Raw genomic sequence first — 19635 nt, 5'->3', positions numbered from 1 at the left:
TGGGAGCAGACGTTGCTAGTGTAGGTGAGGGTGCTTATAAGGTGGCCTGCGGCTTGATCGACTCAGTAGAATTGTCACCCCAGCTGGGAGAGTCGAAAGCAGAGAAGCGATCAGCAGCTTTCTACAGCGAGTACAGAAGGATATGAAAGACGATGTAAGCGTTCCGAGAGGTAATTGATGGGATGTCGAAGCTTAGATTGTTGCATACAGCAACTTGTAGAGCTCCCATCTGTGGAAACCATGTATGTACCATACTACGTAGGAATTCATGGCACTAAGCCTAAACAGGGCATACCAGGCACTTAACAGTACCAGTGTCCCTCCCAGACGCCAAGTTCGATGAAGTCAGACGCCACAAATCACTGTCGCAGACTACTACATACTGTACTACATACTGTAGTACATACGGTAGTGCATACTACTTCCACACCACCTGGAGGCGCTTACGTCCATTACAGCACCCTACACCCTACACCATGCATCAATCATCTGTCTCAATGTCTATACGACGTTGATAACAACGTCGATAACAACAAATATGCCATTGCGATTGCATAGCGTCTCCTCCACTGTTCCCTCCCGAATGCTCACCTTCCTTGCTCAGGCATGGGCCAGCTCGGTGACCTCTCCCCTCAAGCGAGTATTGCTGTGAGTATCATCCCGATGGCGAGGGGCGCTGCAAGCATTGTCTTACTCTCCTGCAGGTTGGCATCCTCGTTGGACTGCTCTCGACTTCGATTCAGAGCCTGGGCTTGACGCTGCAAAGAAAGTCGCATTTGCTTGAAGATGACAAGGAGGAGTACGAGATCAGGAGACCACCCTACAAGAGGAGAAGATGGCAGGTGAGCATACACATATCAGGTTACGTCCCCTCAACGGAAAGCTGACCAAATTTAGCTTGGAATGGGCATGTTCGTGTTGTCGAACCTCGTTGGTAGCACCATCCAGATCACTACACTGCCTCTACCAGTTCTATCAACCCTGCAAGCGGTATTATGCCATTCTCTGCCATGATATGTGTCTTTTCACTAAACTGTTCTAGTCGGGTCTCGTCTTCAATACCGCTTTTGCCACACTTCTGCTAAAAGAGCCCTTCACTCGCTTCTCGTTCATTGGCACAATCTTGACCTGTACCGGTGCGGCACTGATCGCAGTGTTTGGCGCCATTGGCGAGCCTGCGCATAGCTTGCCACAACTGCTAGATCTTCTGGGGCGAAAGCAGTTTGTGGCGTGGATGGTAGCGACCCTTTTCGTGGTGATTGGCACCTTGATCTTCACGCGCTTCCTCAAATTTTGGTCAGATCGAGTTCACGAGACCCATTCACGTTCGAAGCATGAACGGTCGCCTTCTGCTTCTCGATCCAAATCACGGCGGCGCTCTCTCTCCATACCCACCCCGTACGCGGCGCAAGTGCGCACCTCGCGCCTTAGACTCCTGCGCGGCCTTGCCTATGCTTTGATCAGTGGCATTCTAGCGGCACACTCGCTTCTTGTCGCCAAGTCAGCCGTCGAACTTCTGGTCAGGACCATCATCGACCATGTCAATCAATTCAACTCCTACCAATCGTGGTTGATTCTGCTAGCACTTATCTTCTTCGCTCTTTCTCAACTCTACTACCTCCACCAGGGCCTTCGACTTTGCAGCACTAGCGTTCTTTATCCTTTCGTGTTTTGCATCTATAACATCATTGCTATCCTCGATGGTCTGATCTACTTTCACCAGACATCCCGCCTGTCAGTCCTCCACGCCTGCCTCATCGCTCTTGGCACCGTGATCCTCCTGTCCGGTGTCCTGGCACTTTCATGGCGTCTGGATGATGTACCACCAATGGCCAGTGAAGCACAACCGACCCCGCTTGGCCCTGGTTTAGGCTTGGTGTCCTCAATGTCCGAAAACCCAAGTGATTCTCCATCCTCTCCTCTTCTACCTACAGCACGACCTCACAGTTCGACGTCTGCACACGCCAATGAATCAACACCCCTTCTCTCCAATCGTCATACAGGTGGCAGAAGAACCGCATTCATGATCTATCCACCTCCCCCAGAAACCAGCAATCCGCAGTACATCTGGGCCGAGCTTGACGATTCCAACGAATCAGATAGAGACGTCCTCGCTTCATTACCTAGATCACTCTCACCGTTTCTATCCTCCTCGGCTCTGAAATCGCGACGACGGAGCCGAGGAACTAGTCTCTCGTCCACTGATACCCCGAACAATACTCCATCTACAAACATGTTGTGGAACCGAACTTCAAGCGACCGAAGCGATACCAGAAATCAGCATGGCGGCGGTAGCCAAAGTCCCGAGCTGCGTCACAAACCACCGCGAAGAGCTCAGACGCTGAAAGAAAGAACCCATGGCGAGAGGAGAAGGAGCAGTGCCCCTTCCACCACGGTGGTGGGCGACTCTTCCGGGGTGAGGTCCTCATCAACGTCGTCGAAGACGAGATCGCCTGGTGGGAGATCTAGGACTTCGTTTGCTTCGCCTACTGCTGTCTCGAGCCAGGAGAATCTGCGGGGTGGCGGCAGGACCGGCAGTCCCGCTCAGGGTCAGCGAGGCGCACACGGATATCGAGATCGGGTACGGGGTAGACCTCGGGCAGCGACAGATGCGTCGAGGGTAGTGCCCAGCCGGTGGGATATGAGCGGAAGGGTGGGCCGGTGGTGGCAGGGTCAAGCACAAGCACAAATACAGAATCGAGAAGAAGGTGATGAGCGACCAGAAGAGCATGATGCAGCGCGAGGAGTCGCAGGAGGAGAAGGTGGTGTTGGTAGAGAAGAAGACGATAGAAAGCCCAGTGGGGGCCTGATCTGATTTGAAGCATCGAGCACCATCTAGCATAGTTGTAGATATAAAGCGAGCATGATTTTGATGGCTATATCATGACATTCGAACGAATACAGGAATTCACATTTCTCCACGAACGCCGGCTTTGGGTTGTAATGTAGCATTGCGGCGGCAAACTAAGCAGCAGATTGAGGAAGTAGGCAGGCAGATAGGCAAGCAGACGAGCGGTCTGAGAAATAAATTGAGAACGCATGTTATGGCAAACATCGACATGGAACCCACCATCACGCGTACCATATCATATCCCTGTAGGATTTACCTACACACGCCTACCTCACGTCAACCCAACCATCAGAGACAGCCGCATACAGACGGGAATTTCAGAAATTGAATCTCTCGCTCCCCTTCCTCACGAACCTCAGCGGCACGCTCCCCTGCCTCATCTGCAAGGTGATGATGGTGGTGGAGCCATGAATCAACCTCTGCGCCTCGCTCGCCGCTTTGGCCCAGACCGCCCTCCTCCCTTGCTCATCCATCTCGTCCACTTCCTGATCAGTGGCCCACTTGTCCACCGCCAGCTCGACGCTGTACTGGCTGAAAATCACCGCGAGCGCGCTCAGGGCTTCGACCTGGGCGAAACGGCGGCCGAGACAGGAGCGGAAGCCGTCGGAGAAGGGGATGAATGCACCCTTTGGGGGACGGTAGAGGGATGGTGATGTAACGGAGGTCGTGGAGATGGAGAATTCTTCCGCGTCATCTGCTGCTTTTGTCTTGTCGTCGAGGATGTTGAGCTCCTTAGCAGTGGTAGTGGTCTTGTCTTTGTGGTCGGGGTCCAGGAGCCAACGTTCCGGTTTGAATTCCTCGAGGTCGTTGTCGAGATTGCTGACTGGGTGGGCGGGGTTCTTCGGGTCTTTGGGCGGGCCGTGTGGCCACCAGCTGGGGTTGGTGTGAACGCACGAGCAGAGGTTAATGAATGTGTTGGTTGGGAGGGTGCATTTCTTTCCATTCACGATCAGAGGTTGGTCGGGAACGCCATATGTGCATTTCGGAATGTTGACAACAGGGGCGATGAGGCGGAGTTGTTCATTCAAGACTGCGCCAGTCATGCCGCCGAAGAGAGCAGGGAGGTCGCGGTCATAGTCCCATTCGGATATTGGACGGCCTTGGAAGTGCTCTTGCAAGTCCTTCTGTAGGTTTCGCTGAGAGCTGATGTTCATCGCAAGGAGGAGGAAAGCATAGTGTAGGGTGTTGGCAACAGTTTCATGTCCCGCAAGCATGAGAACAAATGAATTTCCCAGGATTTCCGAGTCGGAGAGAGGTGCATCCTTGCTCGAGGATTTCTCGTCTGTCGGGAGGAGCTGGCCTTTGACCAGTTGACCAACTATATCCATATCGTCCAATCTCTCGCCAGCCTTTATGGCTGCCTTTTTAGAGACGACCATTTCGCGCATGTAATTGCCCCACTCAATATAGGCTTGGTAAGTATGACGCATGACCTTCACAGGTGATAGCTTCAGGATCGTACGGTTGATCAAGATGGCAAATACGATATGGTCCAACAAGAAATGCAGGGCATATGTGTAGCTCATACTATGGCCCTCGCCCAATTCTGCCTCTTCATTCTGTATCTTTTGAGTGGGTTTCACGTCGATACCTGTGCTATTATGTGACGTATCCTCTACCTGAGGCCACTCCAGCTTCCGGCCAAAACCGGCCCGACTAATGACATACAGCGATAGTCGCATTGTATCATCCATGATACGGTCGACTGTCTGATTCCCTTGCCTGTTTTTCCCAAGCCACGTGTTCAACATTGCCTGAGTCTGATCCAGCGTCTCGGCCCATACCAAATGATTGTTCCTCTCTGTAAATGGAGGGCTGGTTAACTTTCGATGACGGCGCCATGCAGCACTTTCTGTAGTCACCACATTCTTGCCATAGATGTCAAGTGATGTGTAGATTTGGGTAGGCTTGGGAAAATCGCTGCGTCGAGTTGTGATCTGTGAGATGACGTCCGCATCGGCAGTCCACAAGCAGAAGTCACCACCAGAAACACTCAGGATAGTATCGCTACCGAATTTCTTAAATGGTTCATTACGAAGCTCCCAGGGGAATTCCGGGCGAACGTAGTCGTACCATGACTCTATCCATTCTTCTGGGAGAAACTTGCGCGCGAGTTTGAGCCATAGTGGATTGGTTATAAGCCAGAACCGGTGTAGAACGAAGACCGGCACAACGACATAGGGGATGCCTGATTCTTTGGCTTTCTCAATGTTGCGCCGGAAGCAGAGATACCAGTTAACCGCCACAGCACTGATGAGCCCCAGAGGAAGGAGAAGTAGCAGGGCAGAAGGCATTGCTTCGATGGCCAGCTCTTGGAGAATGCTCGCCTGTTAATTGGTGGGAAATGGAAACAGATCTCAGTGTGATGAGCTTGCAATGGCCTTGAAAATCCCAACTGCAACGAAGTCGCGTGGCGAATTCTATCCAGTATTTATGAATGCTGTCGTGCCACATGCAGGGGAAGTGTAGTGGGCAGCTTCCATAGTTATGTTTGCGCCCACGGTCAGTGGCTCATTGGATCTCTCAAGTGTGACATATGAAGGGGTTATTTTATGACCCTCCGGCCCCTGCAGGCCGTCTTCTGCCAGGCGCCGCTAAGCCACTTGGTCCTAAGCAATCGTGAGTTCAGCAGGGCTGTCAGGGGGCCTCAAGGGGCGAGGCCCGGTGTAACAATGGGTGACGCTCTTGGCATCATTTTCAATGACATATTAGCTGGTACGGTGTATAGAGCCATCGATATGCTATGACTCTCATGTATTTCCTCAGACTGTGCTGTGCCAAGAGCGACACCAATTGTTTTCACCGGGTCTTAGGCGCGATCATCATCATTCACGTCCTAGTACTCCGCCGTAGCTACTACTACGGTACCTGGCATAAGTATTCGTAGCCCAGCGCTAGTATATTTGCACTAAAGCACACTCCAAACGACACATCTAAGCTTTGAACCGTTAAGCGGTATTATTGTGGCCAATTGATAGCAACAATAGTCTAACAAGCTTCTAGACACGGAGGTGGCGTTGTATCCGAACTAGCTACTACTAGCGCCCTGCTACGATTAATTATGCCCCCTACCGGAGTATATCACAATCCCTGGAGAAGGGGGCAAAATACGACTAGCGCCGAAAGGCTAACCACTGACCAGGGCTCCTACGGGGCACAACCCGGATACAGAGAGGTCCGAGCAACCTCTGCCCCCCCTCCACCAAGCGATCCAATAGTATTATAGAGCCAAGGCACCTCCTGCCCTCAATTCCAGCTCATTTAGCCATCTCCTTCATGAGTCTCATCCAGCTCGGTTTCCACTGCATAAGATGGACTCCATAACCCCAATCACACTTTCTGTAAATCGAGACGATCTCCGGCGAGAAGTAGAGAATATACGGTGGACTGAAAGGAGAGGTCACGGCCTTTGGTGTAGCTAGGATCGAAGCTCATTCTGGAGGCCGCTGAAGTAAAAAATTATTCGCTTATTCACTATCAATATCGACCCTTTCCCTATTTGAAGTGTGTACTCTAATCAGAGCTATCAATGGTGACTACTGAGCGACCTTCGTCCCAGCCGGCTAGCAGCGAAGACGGGTACATCTAGAAACACTAGGGGACAACGGACAAAACAAATAGTATCTTGTGCCAACCTGATTCACCAAACTATTGAGCTCACAGCATTGAATTTGCTACGCATCACTTTATCACTTTATGGAGTTGATGACTGATCAGTGATCGACCCCACGCTTCGGCTACGTGTCGAATAAACGGCAAAGTTTGTGAGTGTACTTCTTGGTTGCCATGCCTTCTCCGAAATTCAGGGTTGATCCAAATAGAGATTGCAACGAGCTGCAGAACGCATGGCCAGGGACTGGGCCCTAGTTTCCATTTCTGCGCCAATATAAATTGCTGGGAGCGAGTTGATGGTCCCATGGTTTGATTCTGCTGCTGTAGCTGGCTACTGGCTTGCAGACTTCCGCAGGAAGATGAAAATTGCGGAGAGTTGACGTCGCTTGACTGTCCATACCCTCAGTAAATATTCAAGTACTTATTGAGATGTAATGGCAGCAAGACGGCCGTCGTCCCATTCTTAGCCTGAGGTACGAACCTCATAAGCTGAGCTTTTTCATTCTTTCGCCTCGGTAGCTCATCTCGCTCCGGGTTGAGCCGCTGTTTGCTATAATCTTCTTGTTCTCGAAGGCGTTGAGCAGACTGTTCGCTGCGGCCTTTAGCCACACGTACTGTGGAATTGTTAGGTTGATTCTGAAGCATCACCTAAATAAACAGCTGGTTAATGATTTGGATCAATGGCCAAGAAAGGAAATACCTGCTACGTGATCGGGAGAGTGCACTGATTCATTCACTCTGAGAATGTAGTCATGGATATCATGCGAGACGCGCGCGCCGGATCGCCTTTTCTTCACATCAGACAGCCTTATCATATCGTTCTTGAGCATCGTGGCGGGCCCCAGAAATAGACATTTCGGACGATATTGAAGTGATATATCTTCGTTCGGCATAAAAATTGTGACAATGGCGACAGATATGCTCAGCATACAATTGAGCCACCATGATGTATAGATCAAGAAGGTTAGAAGAAGAAAAGATGGGGAAAGTACAAAGCTGGAAGCCTATCTCTATGTCTGCGACGCAACTTCGGGCCGGGAAACGTGGCTCGGCTCCGTCGCGTTGCAGAAGGGGGTTTGACAACGTGGTTGGCGGCGAACTTTAAGAGCATGGGCTCTCCACCACTCTATCGTAACATGATGCATGTCGTTATTGGCTGGCATCCCGCGGCATGTGTAATCTCCTTGATGAGACCAATCACAAGCTTGCTACTTGATCTTACTGCTGTTAATGTTGCATTACAAGCGGCTTTTTGTCACGTGTAGAATGCGTCATATCCCGACAAAATGGTGGATAGGCCTGACGCAGTTACGTCAAGCCAGATATCCCTCTCAATAGTGCAAGGGCTTCTTGTAGATTTATGGCCTTCTGCTTGCCTCTAGCATCTGGCAGGGCTTCTATTAATGATATACATCTCTGACCTAAAAGCCCCAAGCATACTGTAAGTCTTTGCTGCAGAGCTGTAGATGCACACCTCACCAAAGACCCAAGAGGTCTAGAGAGGTCCAAAAACATGGAGAAAATCGTCAAACCATCATATATCCATCCCATTTCCTTTTAGGAGGTTCCCACGCTATGCAACGAGGGTGAAAAACGAGAAGCAGGATCAACGAGATATATCGAGACCCTGCTCGCAGATAGTATATTGGTACCAAGGATTGCTGAGAGTGCATCAAGGTTAAGCGAGAACCCATTCGCTGCCTCTTTTGATGAACTTGTCAAGCATCAGGCCCACATCATTTAGTGCAAAGCGGCAAACGTAGAAGCCAAAGAACTCTGCAGCATTTCGCGTGCTCAACTCGAGGCCCACGTGCGTCTTGGAGGAATACTTTAGACCTGGATCTTCGACTTGACGTGCTATTTGGTCTGTCATCAATATTAGCGCAAGTGTATGATCTCAACCTACTTAAGGGGAACGTTGCTCACCGAGAATCTGAGCAGCATCAAACAGTCGTGCTAGCGCTCCCATATAATTAGCGTGAGGACCGGTCAACTGTATTTGGCTCAGATTCCGCTTGTGAGGTCGGCTGCTTGGAGTCGACGTCATTGGAAGCGAACTCATCGAAAGAGTCTCCTTGCTGCCTTCGCGTGAAGGCAACGCAGTGAATGAAGATAACGCTGCCCCAGAATTTTTCGACCTCAACTTCCTCCAGCTCGAGAGGTATGACTTGTTGCCGCCATTGCCGCTTTTCGATGAAAGAGCTTCTGCCTGTGTACCTGCATCTTCGCTTGCTGGCGAACCTTTGAAGAGCGTAACCGAGCTCTGCAGACCAACCTCACTGCCTAGCTTCTTGTGTAATATGTTGCGCACCTGTTCTAGAACTGATTCGAAAGATTGCATCTCCTCAAGAACAGCATCGGCGTCCAGAGTGTCGACCTTAGAAAGCTTGAGCAAAGCAGCGGTAAGAAGGTCACAGTTAGACACTTTATCCTCAACAGCTTTGATCTTCACATTTTTGACCCGCCATACATCGCGAGGCACAAACAACCTCGTGGATAGGTATCCCCCCCGTGGATGAGCAATGGTCTCATATAGGCATCTCATGAGCCAGAATGGCCGCAATAGAAACGATTCAGGACACGGTTCCAATGGGCACGGCGCGTTCAAGATAGATGCGTTAGGTGTGGTTGGGGAGCAAATTTGATCATCGAATAGATACATTCCACCAGCTACCAAGCCATCTACCATAAATGTGTTCCCAGTAGGAGTTGGTAAGACTGGGTTGAATGCCATAGTACCTTTCCGAGCATCTGCGCTGGTCGGAAATGATGCACTACCAGGAGTCATCGGCGAAATGTCCGAAGCCTCAGCTGTCGTCACAGATAGATGGCGCATCTTTAGGCTTGAAGATGACATGTTCTTTCGCAGGAAGCCCCCCCCCCCGGCAGATCGGCCTAGAAAGCGGGCCGGTGATGCTGGTATTGGCTCATCACCGTCCTGAGTGGCCGCTCTCGTCAGAGCAGGAGTAGCAGGGGATTCACTGTGCATTGAATCGCCTGACGGGAGAGAGGTCAACGGCGTCAGTGGAGGCACTTGGGTGAGCTGGGGTGCAGGCCGCCGTGGTGAGGGCTCATCTTTAGTGGAACGCGATTGTGATGACTCAATGGAATTCGCTAACTCTTCTTCAACAGGAGGAACCTGCGTGTTAACTGCTAGATTTCTCTTTGTTGCTGATACGGAGGAGGATCGAGAGTGGGTTTCGATCTTCAGCTGTTTGGCATTTTGTCCGGAGAGACGACGGTCTCTGACGCCAGGAATAGGCGAGGTTCCTGAGCTGGGGGGTCGAGGCGGTGGCAGCGACGGGGTTGGTGGGAGGGGAGGTGGGGTGGCGGAAGTAGGAGGCACAGGAAGCGCTCCCACTGGGGGAGGATGGGGCGGAAGAAGTTTCAGATGGGTGGCACCTTGCGCGCCTTCTGCCAAGCCAGCGATAGATGTCGCAGTGGTAGGTGTGTGAGAACCGTTGGAGCTGACCCAGGCTCTACCAGAGAAGGCAATAGAGTCTGACTGGTGAGGTAGTGCTAATTTCGCCTGAGTCCCGAATTGGAAGTCGTCCATAATGTATCCCTTTGTCATTTCTTCCAGCAGCCGTTCCTCTTCTTCAGCCTCTTCATCCAGATAATCGGCTTCGATACTGTTGTCTCTCTTTCTGGTCACCTGTTTATCTTGCCCTCTCCTCTCCTCCTGCACCAGATCTTCTTGCTCTGCCTCGCGCACTTTTTGCCTTGCCTGCTCAACATTACGCCTAGCTTAACAACCATGTCTATTTCTGACCCATTCTCGCCCATATCTTTTTCTGTTGTATCGAAGCTGTCGCCATATGCCGCTTCCACGGCAGCGTCCAGAGCGGCGTTAAGTTCTGTCGCGGCGTTTCCGGTTGGTACATGTACGCGCTTTCGCTCAACGCCGAAAGAAGAATTTCTGGAATGAAGGGATGATGCTGATGATCCCCCAGACTCATCGATTGTGTCAAGCCAAGAAGTGGTCTCTGTACTAGCATCGCGCGAGTGAAGAGACGGTTGGACTTCTTGGGGTTCACCAGTGTTTCGTATCTCTGAGCTTGATGCAGCTGGTGGTTGCGAGCCAGCATCGTCGGGAGAAAACGGCTTCCGAGGGGAGACTGAAAGAGGCGGAGGCATACATTCAGGCTCCATGATGCTTGAACCTATTGAATTATTCTGACTGACATGGCCGGTCCAATTGCTTGAATATGAGTTCTTCGGAGCAAAGATTGAAGTCTCAGGAGTCTCAGCCTTTTCGAGCGGCGAGGGTAGCAAGGAGTGTCTTCGTAGAGGTATATGTGACGCATTGAGGAATTGTGACTGCTGTGGTTCTGCGGCGTATGTGTTGGTAATGGTTTTTGACTGTGTTGCTGTTTCGATCATGGTTGCCTCTACTTCTCTGTCGTAGGATGGAAAAGGCTCCGGGCTGAGAGTATCGTTACTTAGCGGCCTCAACGGGAGGGCCTTTTCATCAGCCTTCTGAAAGCCCCAATCGAGAGTCTGAAGCTCATTTATCCGGTTTGTGTAAGTTTGTCGCTAGACACATCAGTATTTACACCAAACTTTGGGAGTTTGAGCCATACAATGGTTTCCAGCTTCTTCTTATCTTCCTCACCTGTGCTACCGTGCATGACCTGCTGGAGCAGACGGCAGGCGTCGGCATATGCGCCCATCGCGCCCTCAAAATTCTGCGCATTGTCGAGTAGAACGGCGGTATTGGCTTTTTGTAGCGCCCGGGAGAGCATTGTCTTCTGTGATGGGCTTCTATGTTTACGGCCTCTTTCCGCCTCACTCCTGGTTGATGAAGTAGAACTTCCAGGCTCGGTGTCGCCGCTGCGTCTAGAATTGTGCCCGTGATATCTTGAATGGCCTTTGGTCACATACTCTCGGTCTATGGTCGTATGAGAAGGAGAGGAGGCGGGAATAGTGACCGCGGCAGCTGCGATGTGAATTGGGGGCGGGCCATTAGGGTATTTCGACTTTCGCGGCGGCTCGTCCGCAATGTGCCTGCCCGAGTAACCAAAATAAGAGACTCGTGAGCCTGGCTGTGAGGATAAAGAGGTGGCCCTCCTAACTGTTGACGAGGAGGATGTCGAATTCGGGCTTGAAGTCTGCCGGGAATAAGCTTCTGCGGTCACCGAATCGAGCATTCTGTCCTGCAGGTCGCTTATGCACTATGCAGGCGGTTACCAGGATAGCCGTCAAAGCTAGCTGCAATTTTCCGCGCCACACATCGCAACGCGCATAGGGATAAAATTCTGTCAGAGGTGTCTCAATTGACGTATGCTGGCACTCTTTGGGAATTATTGATGTAGAAGTCGCTAGCGGTGTGGGGTGGTTGGACAGCGCTGCAGTTAGTCACTTGGACGATGTCGTAGTGTTTTGCCTCAGACCATCTCGGACATGCAGACACTGCGTGCAGTATTGGATGCCTAAGTTGAGCGAATAGCGAGGGTAGAGGCTGTGTGGTCTTTGAGGTGAAGTAGTGAAGGGGCCTTTCGCAAAGAGTCTCCGCGAGAATCGAGCTAGAGTACTCCGAGGTCGCGCCGAGGGGCTGCTGGCCGGCAGATTGGAGTGAGCTGAGATTTTCGAATCCGTGACCTTGGTGTATTCAGTGAAGCAGCCTCCGACCAGGGAGATGAAAGTCGATGTAGTGAAGGCCGAGTTGCTCAGTGCTCAGACGGAAGACCACATTGAAGGGTCCTCTCCCCCAACTCCAAGCTAGTCAAGGGGCTCGTGCCATTTACTACGGTACTAGTCGGTCACTTTTAGCGCCTCTCTCCTTCTCCTCTTCACTAGCCGCTTTTAGTTCGCTAAAGCTTCTAGAAGCTTGGCATTCAGCTGGGTATACTACGGTAGCTACTTAGTACTTCAAGTTGTAGTAAGTTAGTTCAACCTGCAACGTTCACACCTACAGCTTCCACCTTCTTTCGAGCGGGCCACCCGCCCCAACGAGGACCATCGCTATATTGCCACTAAGGCCTATGGTTAAACTGCATCTAAACGACTATGTCTCCCTGCGCTCACAAGGCTTGGGCCGCATTCCTAGCCAACCTACCTCCTATCAAGGAGTCCCATCTCCTTGGCAGCAAGGGGAAATCTGGCTTTTTCCCATTGCTCACGAGACCTTTTGTATACGACCGTTGTATAAGCACGATTAGGAGTGATAGCCGCGATCAGTGACTCAGTGACTTGGTTGAGCCCAGTGAATTATTCCTGAAAATGTCTCCAATTCCTTATTGCTCGAAAGGCTGCTTTACAGGGTTCAGGTCTGGCTGTACCAGGACTGAATGAGCTAAGCATTCACAGGCAGTGTTGGTGAACAGAAGCGCCTTCGAAAGGTGATACTCAGCAAGGGAGTCGAGGAGAGCTACTAAACTGATCTTAATGAGAAGAAGGAAGGGGAATTTGTCGAGCAACAACTCTTCACCGTCACAGTTGCCATAAGGGTCAGCTGACGATACCGTTTAATCAGAGTAGGGCCACTGATATAGATCTGCGTGCGTGCTAAATCATCCAGTCCTCCTGGGTACCACAATTACACTGATCACGCTTGAAGAACCCAATTCCGTTTCTACATGCTAAATGAAGCACTGCGCCGAAGGTTGGTATATCTAGGATAAGGAACAAATTGACAATGCAAAGGCCTCCCAATCCACCCCCCATGTGGAAGAGCATGCTACAAGAAGTAAGTTTCTTCGACAACCACCTTCAATGGCTAAGTATGTTCTGGGGCCCTTACAAAGGTTTGTAGAGTGAAAACACGATCTCCTTGTTTTATGAAACTACTTGAATTCCATCTCAAGATTGGTCTGCTAGCCAACCACCCGTCCTGATCCACAACATACTACAGGTCACTCTGGATCTCATTCTAAGAACGAGACATGCGATGCTGCATTCACATCCCTAAGTTTCTGATCAGACTAAGAGCTGTTGGGGAGACCAAATATCAACAATTATGAAGCTGCAACAGCAAGGCTTGAAGCGGTTGGAAATAGCCTGGTTCTGGATAGGGCAATATGGCCTATATAGCTCCTCTTCACACCACTCAATATTTGCAAACCCGTTTGGGCCATTGGTGGAGAGCGCCTGTGTCATGAGCTTCCTCTTCAGGACTATCAATATGTCACTTTCCCCTGTATATATGTACTCCGACTTTGTCCATTTTGACGGCCTGGCAGGATAGGCACAATATCCGCCCCCCCCCAGCTCATATAGGCCTTCATCCAGTATTTATGGAGAGGAAGTGCGAGAAAAGGAGACGCTTCACTTTTGGACTTCCTTTCACGGGCGAGATGTCCTTCCCTCGACAATCCATGTGTCCTGCTCGCCTGGCGTGATGCTGAATTTCATGGCGAGATCAAGAGCCCAGGTGAGCTGCGACCTCGATCTCGACACGCATGCCATCAAGTGCGAATGATTGGATGCCAATGCCAGTCAATATTGGCTGATGGTTCGGGCAGTAGTTTCGAAGATTGCGAACCAAGTGCTCAGCCGCATCCATGTTCAAAAAATAGCAGCGGATCTTGTAGACCTGCTCCCAGCCTTTCCCGCCGGCTTGCTGCAGGGCATGCTCGACGTTCGCAAATGCCTGGTCGATCTCTTTGGCCAAGTCGCTTGGAATCTCCTCGGTAACGCGGTCCCATCCGCCTATTTTCATGTTGTCAGATTCCATAAAAAGGACATGTTTTGGAGGTATTGATCTGGAGTAAAATTGCTAAATTTACCTTGGCCGGAACATTCAATAGTATCTCCGAGTCGAACAGCCTGGCTGTAGTGGGTATCCTTCCTTACCCTCTGACCAAATCCTTCGTAGTCGAAATACTGTAGATGAGACATGGTGATTGAAAGCAGTAAGGACTGCTGAGGTATGGTGATATCGTTTGGAAGAAGTGATGATGAGGTGGATATCCATCAGAATCAACCTTCACGTTATATACTTGGACATCTCGAAAGTCACGGACTATCCGGACCAACAGTTGGGTGTCCGGGACAATAATAGATCCGACTTATCATTGCTACAGCCTGTAAATGAGTATAGTGTCTGTGGCCATAGGACGCTTTCGTGCGTAAAATCGGGCACCTAAAAAATCGAAGCTGGTTGTTGGTGATTGAGACGGACGAATGGGGACGATGCCAGCCAATTAAAGGGCAGCGGCCTGGCGTCGGAGTGGCCTGCCAAGCTTAACCTTTTAGTGTGTTGCTTTCCCAGCGATTTAGCAGATGATTTGCCATTATACCAGTATGGATCATCGGAGAGCTCGGATACTACGTAGTAATGATAACTTGATCGTCATATGCTATAGATTTAGAAAGAAGATGTCCAAAATCACAATTCCATACTAGGGATAATTATCCTTCTACCGTACTTAGTACCTCTATACAAATCAGATTATATCACGGTTAGGCCCAAACTAAGCACACATTGATGGTAATCTAGACACAACTTCAGAGGGCCTCTTCCTAATAAGTGGTATAATCAATGATGCCAGCATACTAGTTGAGTCACACAAACATGGGCTTGAGGGGTAAAGGGGGTAGATCTTCTGTACTCCGTACACCGAAGGATTTACTATGAATTGCAAAGTACGCTCCCCTATTTTGTTGGGTAGGTACAAACTCTCCTTGGGGGGGCAATGAACTCCTGAGACCGTCCCCACCCCCTCCTCTTCGGCAGATCTTGGCAATAGTTATGACGAAATCTAGTCTCTACCCATACCGCTTGTAACACCACAGCTACTCGCATAGGGTTTTGAATGTACAATGACGCTGGATACAGCAATACTTATACTATTACAATGATTCAATTCTGCATCATCGTTTAAGTATCTCGTGCAGCGCTCCTAGCTTGTGGGGTTGGATTTTCAAGCACCAAGCAGGCGCCATAACCTATGCATCACTTTATGTCCGCGACGTAGCACCATTATATTTCTTCACAAGCAGCGCCGCCTAATCTCTATAGTTCAGTAGTTTACTCATTACAAAAGCGCGAACGGACAGCTCTAGGCCTACTTTTCTGAGTAGAAAATGGGTGCCTCAAGGAAAGGCGTGCGCATCGCCATTGATGTAAGGCCAGCTGCTCTTTCCTCAGGAATATGGTTGCTTACGACATTAGCGCGGTGGCACTTTTACAGACTGTGTCGGCAATTCCGGGACGGGAAAGATGAAAGATGACATTATCATTAAACTTCTCTCTGAAGACCCGTCTAACTACGACGACGCACCCCTGGAGGGAATCCGGCGACTCCTGTCCAGGTTCACAGGTCGTGAGATCCCTCGGGGCGAAGCTCTAGACACATCACCGATCGAAAGTATACGGATGGGGACTACTGTTGCTACCAATGCGTTGCTCGAGAGGAAAGGTGAGAAGATGGCAATGGTGGTCACCAAGGGCTTCAAGGATTGCCTGGAGATTGGCAACCAGTCTCGTCCTAAGATCTTTGATCTTGCCATCCGCCGACCGGATGTACTCTATCACAAAGTCATTGAGATAGACGAGCGTGTGACACTCGAGGACTATGCCGAAGACCCAGAGAGGAATATCACGAAAGTTGAGCCAGGAGCGAACGACAGTGAATTGGTACGAGGCTTATCCTCCGAGGCCGTACGGGTACTGCAGCGGCCTTCGGAAGATACTGTCAGATCTCAGCTCAAAGCTTTGCATGACGAGGGTTTCCGCAGCATTGCCGTTTGTTTGATGCATGGATACACTTTTCCACACCATGAAGCTCTGGTAGGCAGACTGGCCAAGGAGATCGGTTTCAAACATGTCAGTCTAAGTCATGAATTGATGCCCATGATCAAACTGGTACCTCGAGCTACTTCTGCCTGTGCTGATGCGTACTTGACGCCCGCCATCAAGAAGTACATTACTGGTTTCCAGGCAGGCTTCGAGGGTGGTCTTGGCACAGCGAGCGTCAAGGAGGGCGGAGCCAAAGGCGCTAGATGCGAGTTCATGCAATCTGATGGTGGGCTCGTCGACGTTGATCGTTTCTCGGGATTGCGAGCTGTTCTTTCTGGCCCAGCTGGGGGAGTGGTAGGTTACGCCTTGACCTCATACGATCCTGAAACAAGGACGCCGGTTATTGGTTTTGACATGGGTGGTACGAGCACAGACGTCAGTCGATATGGCTCAGGCAGGTACGAGCATGTATTTGAGACCACAACGGCTGGGGTGACAATACAATCACCACAACTTGATATCAACACTGTGGCAGCTGGCGGAGGATCTCGATTGTTCTTCCGGAATGGTCTATTCGTGGTAGGTCCAGAGTCCGCCGGAGCACATCCAGGTCCTGCATGCTATCGCAAAGGAGGACCTCTTGCTGTTACAGATGCGAATTTGTTCCTTGGTCGCCTGCTTCCGGACTTTTTCCCCAAAATATTCGGTAAGAATGAAGATGAAGGTTTGGATGATCGAGCTAGCGAGAGACTCTTCACGGAGCTGACAGAAACAATCAACAAGGAAACTAATAAGAACATGACCGCAGATGAGGTCGCCTATGGCTTTATCCAGATTGCTAATGAGACTATGACACGGCCCATTAGATCATTGACTGAAGCTAAAGGACATGATACCTCACTGCATCGTCTTGCCACATTTGGCGGTGCAGGTGGTCAGCATGCTGTGGCTATAGCTGCGAGCCTTGGAATTAGACAAATTCTTGTGCACCGCTACTCCTCAGTCCTGTCAGCATATGGCATGGCTCTAGCTGACGTTGTTGACGAAAGCCAAGAGCCAGACTCACAGGTCTGGGACGAGGCCGGCAAAGCCAAGCAGGTGCTCAGTAAGAAAATGGAAGAGCTGAAGCGAAGGTCTACAAAAAAGCTCCAGGATCAGGGTTTCACAGAGGATGCAATAGTCTTTGAAGAGTATCTCAACATGCGCTACCGCGGAACAGAATCTGCTCTGATGATTATTCGACCAAGCTCGGAGGATTCCCAAAAAGGATATGATGGTGATAATTGGGCCTTTGGGAAAGCTTTTGTCAAGCAGCATGAGCAGGAATTTGGCTTCACCCTTCCAGATCGAGATATCATTGTTGACGACGTTCGCGTACGAGGTATAGGCCGGAGCTTCGAAGGACTCGAGAAAACTGTTGACCAGCAACTCAAAGAGATCAAGCCTAAGGATATAGAAGGCCAGAAGCAGTATGGCAAGTCTCAGGTATACTTCGAAGGCGGGCGAAGACATACACCGATATACAAGCTCGAAGATCTCGATGTTGGGGATCGGCTAAAAGGTCCTGCAATTGTTGCAGATGGTACTCAAACTATTGTCGTCACCCCTGAGGCTTCGGCATTGGTGATTGAAACTCACGTTGTTATCAACATTGGAGATGAGAGTGCGGGTGTTAATGTCAATGCCAAAGAAGTTGACCCCATCATGCTAAGTATATTTGCGCATCGATTCATGGCCATTGCAGAGCAAATGGGACGTGCTTTGCAGAAGACAAGTGTCAGCACGAATGTAAAGGAGCGTCTCGATTATTCCTGCGCACTGTTTGACGCAAGCGGCGGCTTGGTTGCAAATGCTCCCCATCTGCCAGTACATCTGGGAAGCATGTCAACATGCGTGCGGACTCAGGCCGAAATATGGAAGGGAAGGTTGAAGCGCGGCGACGTGATTGTGTCGAACCACCCAGAGTATGGCGGCACACATTTACCGGATATCACTGTCTTGACGCCAGCCTTTTCCGGGGACAAAATTGTCTTTTATGTTGCATCAAGAGCCCACCACGCCGATATCGGTGGTATCCTCCCAGGATCAATGCCCCCTTACTCTCGAGAATTGTTCCAGGAGGGTGCCGCTATCAAGTCTGAAAAGCTTGTTTCTGAGGGTACTTTCAATGAGCAGCGCATCACTGAGCTGCTCTACAATGAGCCAGCCCAGTATCCCGAGTGCAGTGGCACGAGGTGCCTAGCAGACAACATCAACGACCTCAAAGCACAGATTGCCGCAAACAAGAAAGGCATAAACCTCATCTCCACGCTCATAGAGGACTACGGTGAAGACGTTGTTCAATTCTACATGCGCAGCATACAAGATAACGCGGAGCTCAGTGTGCGAAACCTGCTCAAAGATGTCGCGAAGCGATTCGGTGAGAAGCCGCTGGAAGCCATTGACTTTATGGATGATGGAAGTCCCATAAAGTTGAAGATCATAATCGATGCCGAGAAAGGCGAAGCAATCTTCGATTTTGAGGGCACGGGGCCAGAAGTGTATGGCAATATCAACGCACCAGAGGCAGTCACCTATTCAGCCATTATTTATTGTCTCAGATGCCTGATTAGCGAAGACATCCCGCTGAATCAAGGCTGTTTGAAGCCAATAGACGTACGGATCCCGAAGAAGTCCTTCTTGAGTCCATCAGAGAAAGCAGCGGTGGTTGGAGGAAACGTGCTCACCTCGCAGAGGGTTACCGATGTGATATTCCGATGCTTCGAGGCCTGCGCTGCCTCCCAAGGAGATTGCAACAACCTGACTTTCGGCTTCGGTGGCAACCAGTCTGGAGAGAAAGAATTGAAGGGATTCGGATACTATGAGACGATCGCTGGAGGCAGTGGAGCTGGTCCTGATTGGGAGGGAACGAGTGGAGTGCATACGCATATGACGAATACGAGGATCACAGATGCTGAAGTCTTTGAGCGGAGGTATCCAGTCCTGTTGCGAGAATTCAGTTTGCGCGCCGGGACTGGTGGGAATGGGCAGCATAAAGGTGGTAACGGGGTGATCCGAGATATTGAGTTTAGAATACCGGTGCAGGTTTCCATCCTATCGGAGAGAAGAGTTTTCCATCCTTATGGTCTCCATGGTGGGGAAGACGCAGCGTGTGGACGCAACATATGGGTCAGGAAAGTGATGACAGGAGGTCGAGGTGAGAATGCCGACGAGATCGAGGAACGGCATATAAATCTTGGAGCGAAGAACACCGCCAGCATGCAACCTGGCGAGAGAATTATCGTGATGACTCCAGGTGGCGGCGGGTATGGAAAGGTTGGAGATGAGAGGAAGATCGAACAGAGGAAAGACCATGAGCAGAGTTGGAGGAAGGGAAGTCTTGCTTACAGGCAAGAGACTCAGGAGACTAGTGTTTAGGAGAGTGAAAAAATGAAGTTAGAGCCCAGTTTGGTCTGTGAGGCTGGCTAGTAACACTGTGGCATGTAGACGA

At 50.5% G+C, this 19635-nt stretch overlaps 5 protein-coding genes across 5 annotated transcripts; 2 read left to right on the top strand and 3 right to left on the bottom strand.

Moving 5' to 3' along the window:
* Positions 1 to 606: 606 nt before the first annotated feature.
* On the top strand, positions 607 to 2815 carry EPUS_05524 (uncharacterized protein; the record flags this gene model as incomplete). Its single annotated transcript, XM_007802330.1, has 4 exons — positions 607 to 648; positions 705 to 842; positions 898 to 990; positions 1043 to 2815. The coding sequence occupies 4 exons, from the start codon at positions 607 to 609 to the stop codon at positions 2813 to 2815; spliced, it is 2046 nt and encodes a 681-aa protein (XP_007800521.1).
* A 353-nt stretch (positions 2816 to 3168) lies between these two features.
* Positions 3169 to 5145, bottom strand: EPUS_05523 (uncharacterized protein; the record flags this gene model as incomplete). Its single annotated transcript, XM_007802329.1, has 1 exon — positions 3169 to 5145. The coding sequence occupies one exon, from the start codon at positions 5143 to 5145 to the stop codon at positions 3169 to 3171; it is 1977 nt and encodes a 658-aa protein (XP_007800520.1).
* A 2996-nt stretch (positions 5146 to 8141) lies between these two features.
* On the bottom strand, positions 8142 to 11613 carry EPUS_05522 (uncharacterized protein; the record flags this gene model as incomplete). Its single annotated transcript, XM_007802328.1, has 4 exons — positions 8142 to 8329; positions 8390 to 10185; positions 10236 to 10999; positions 11047 to 11613. 4 exons carry the CDS (start codon positions 11611 to 11613, stop codon positions 8142 to 8144), a joined length of 3315 nt encoding a protein of 1104 aa, XP_007800519.1.
* Positions 11614 to 13823: 2210 nt separating this feature from the next.
* EPUS_05521 (uncharacterized protein) lies at positions 13824 to 14302 on the bottom strand (the record flags this gene model as incomplete). Its single annotated transcript, XM_007802327.1, has 2 exons — positions 13824 to 14113; positions 14191 to 14302. The coding sequence occupies 2 exons, from the start codon at positions 14300 to 14302 to the stop codon at positions 13824 to 13826; spliced, it is 402 nt and encodes a 133-aa protein (XP_007800518.1).
* Positions 14303 to 15490: 1188 nt separating this feature from the next.
* Positions 15491 to 19562, top strand: EPUS_05520 (uncharacterized protein; the record flags this gene model as incomplete). Its single annotated transcript, XM_007802326.1, has 2 exons — positions 15491 to 15529; positions 15579 to 19562. The coding sequence occupies 2 exons, from the start codon at positions 15491 to 15493 to the stop codon at positions 19560 to 19562; spliced, it is 4023 nt and encodes a 1340-aa protein (XP_007800517.1).
* Positions 19563 to 19635: the final 73 nt, after the last annotated feature.

The sequence above is a fragment of the Endocarpon pusillum genome, assembly GCF_000464535.1.
Source record: "Endocarpon pusillum Z07020 unplaced genomic scaffold scaffold1611, whole genome shotgun sequence".
NCBI classification, from domain to species: domain Eukaryota; kingdom Fungi; phylum Ascomycota; class Eurotiomycetes; order Verrucariales; family Verrucariaceae; genus Endocarpon; species Endocarpon pusillum.
The sequence above is the reverse complement of the archived record's forward strand: the minus strand, read 5'-3'. Positions and strand labels throughout refer to the sequence as shown.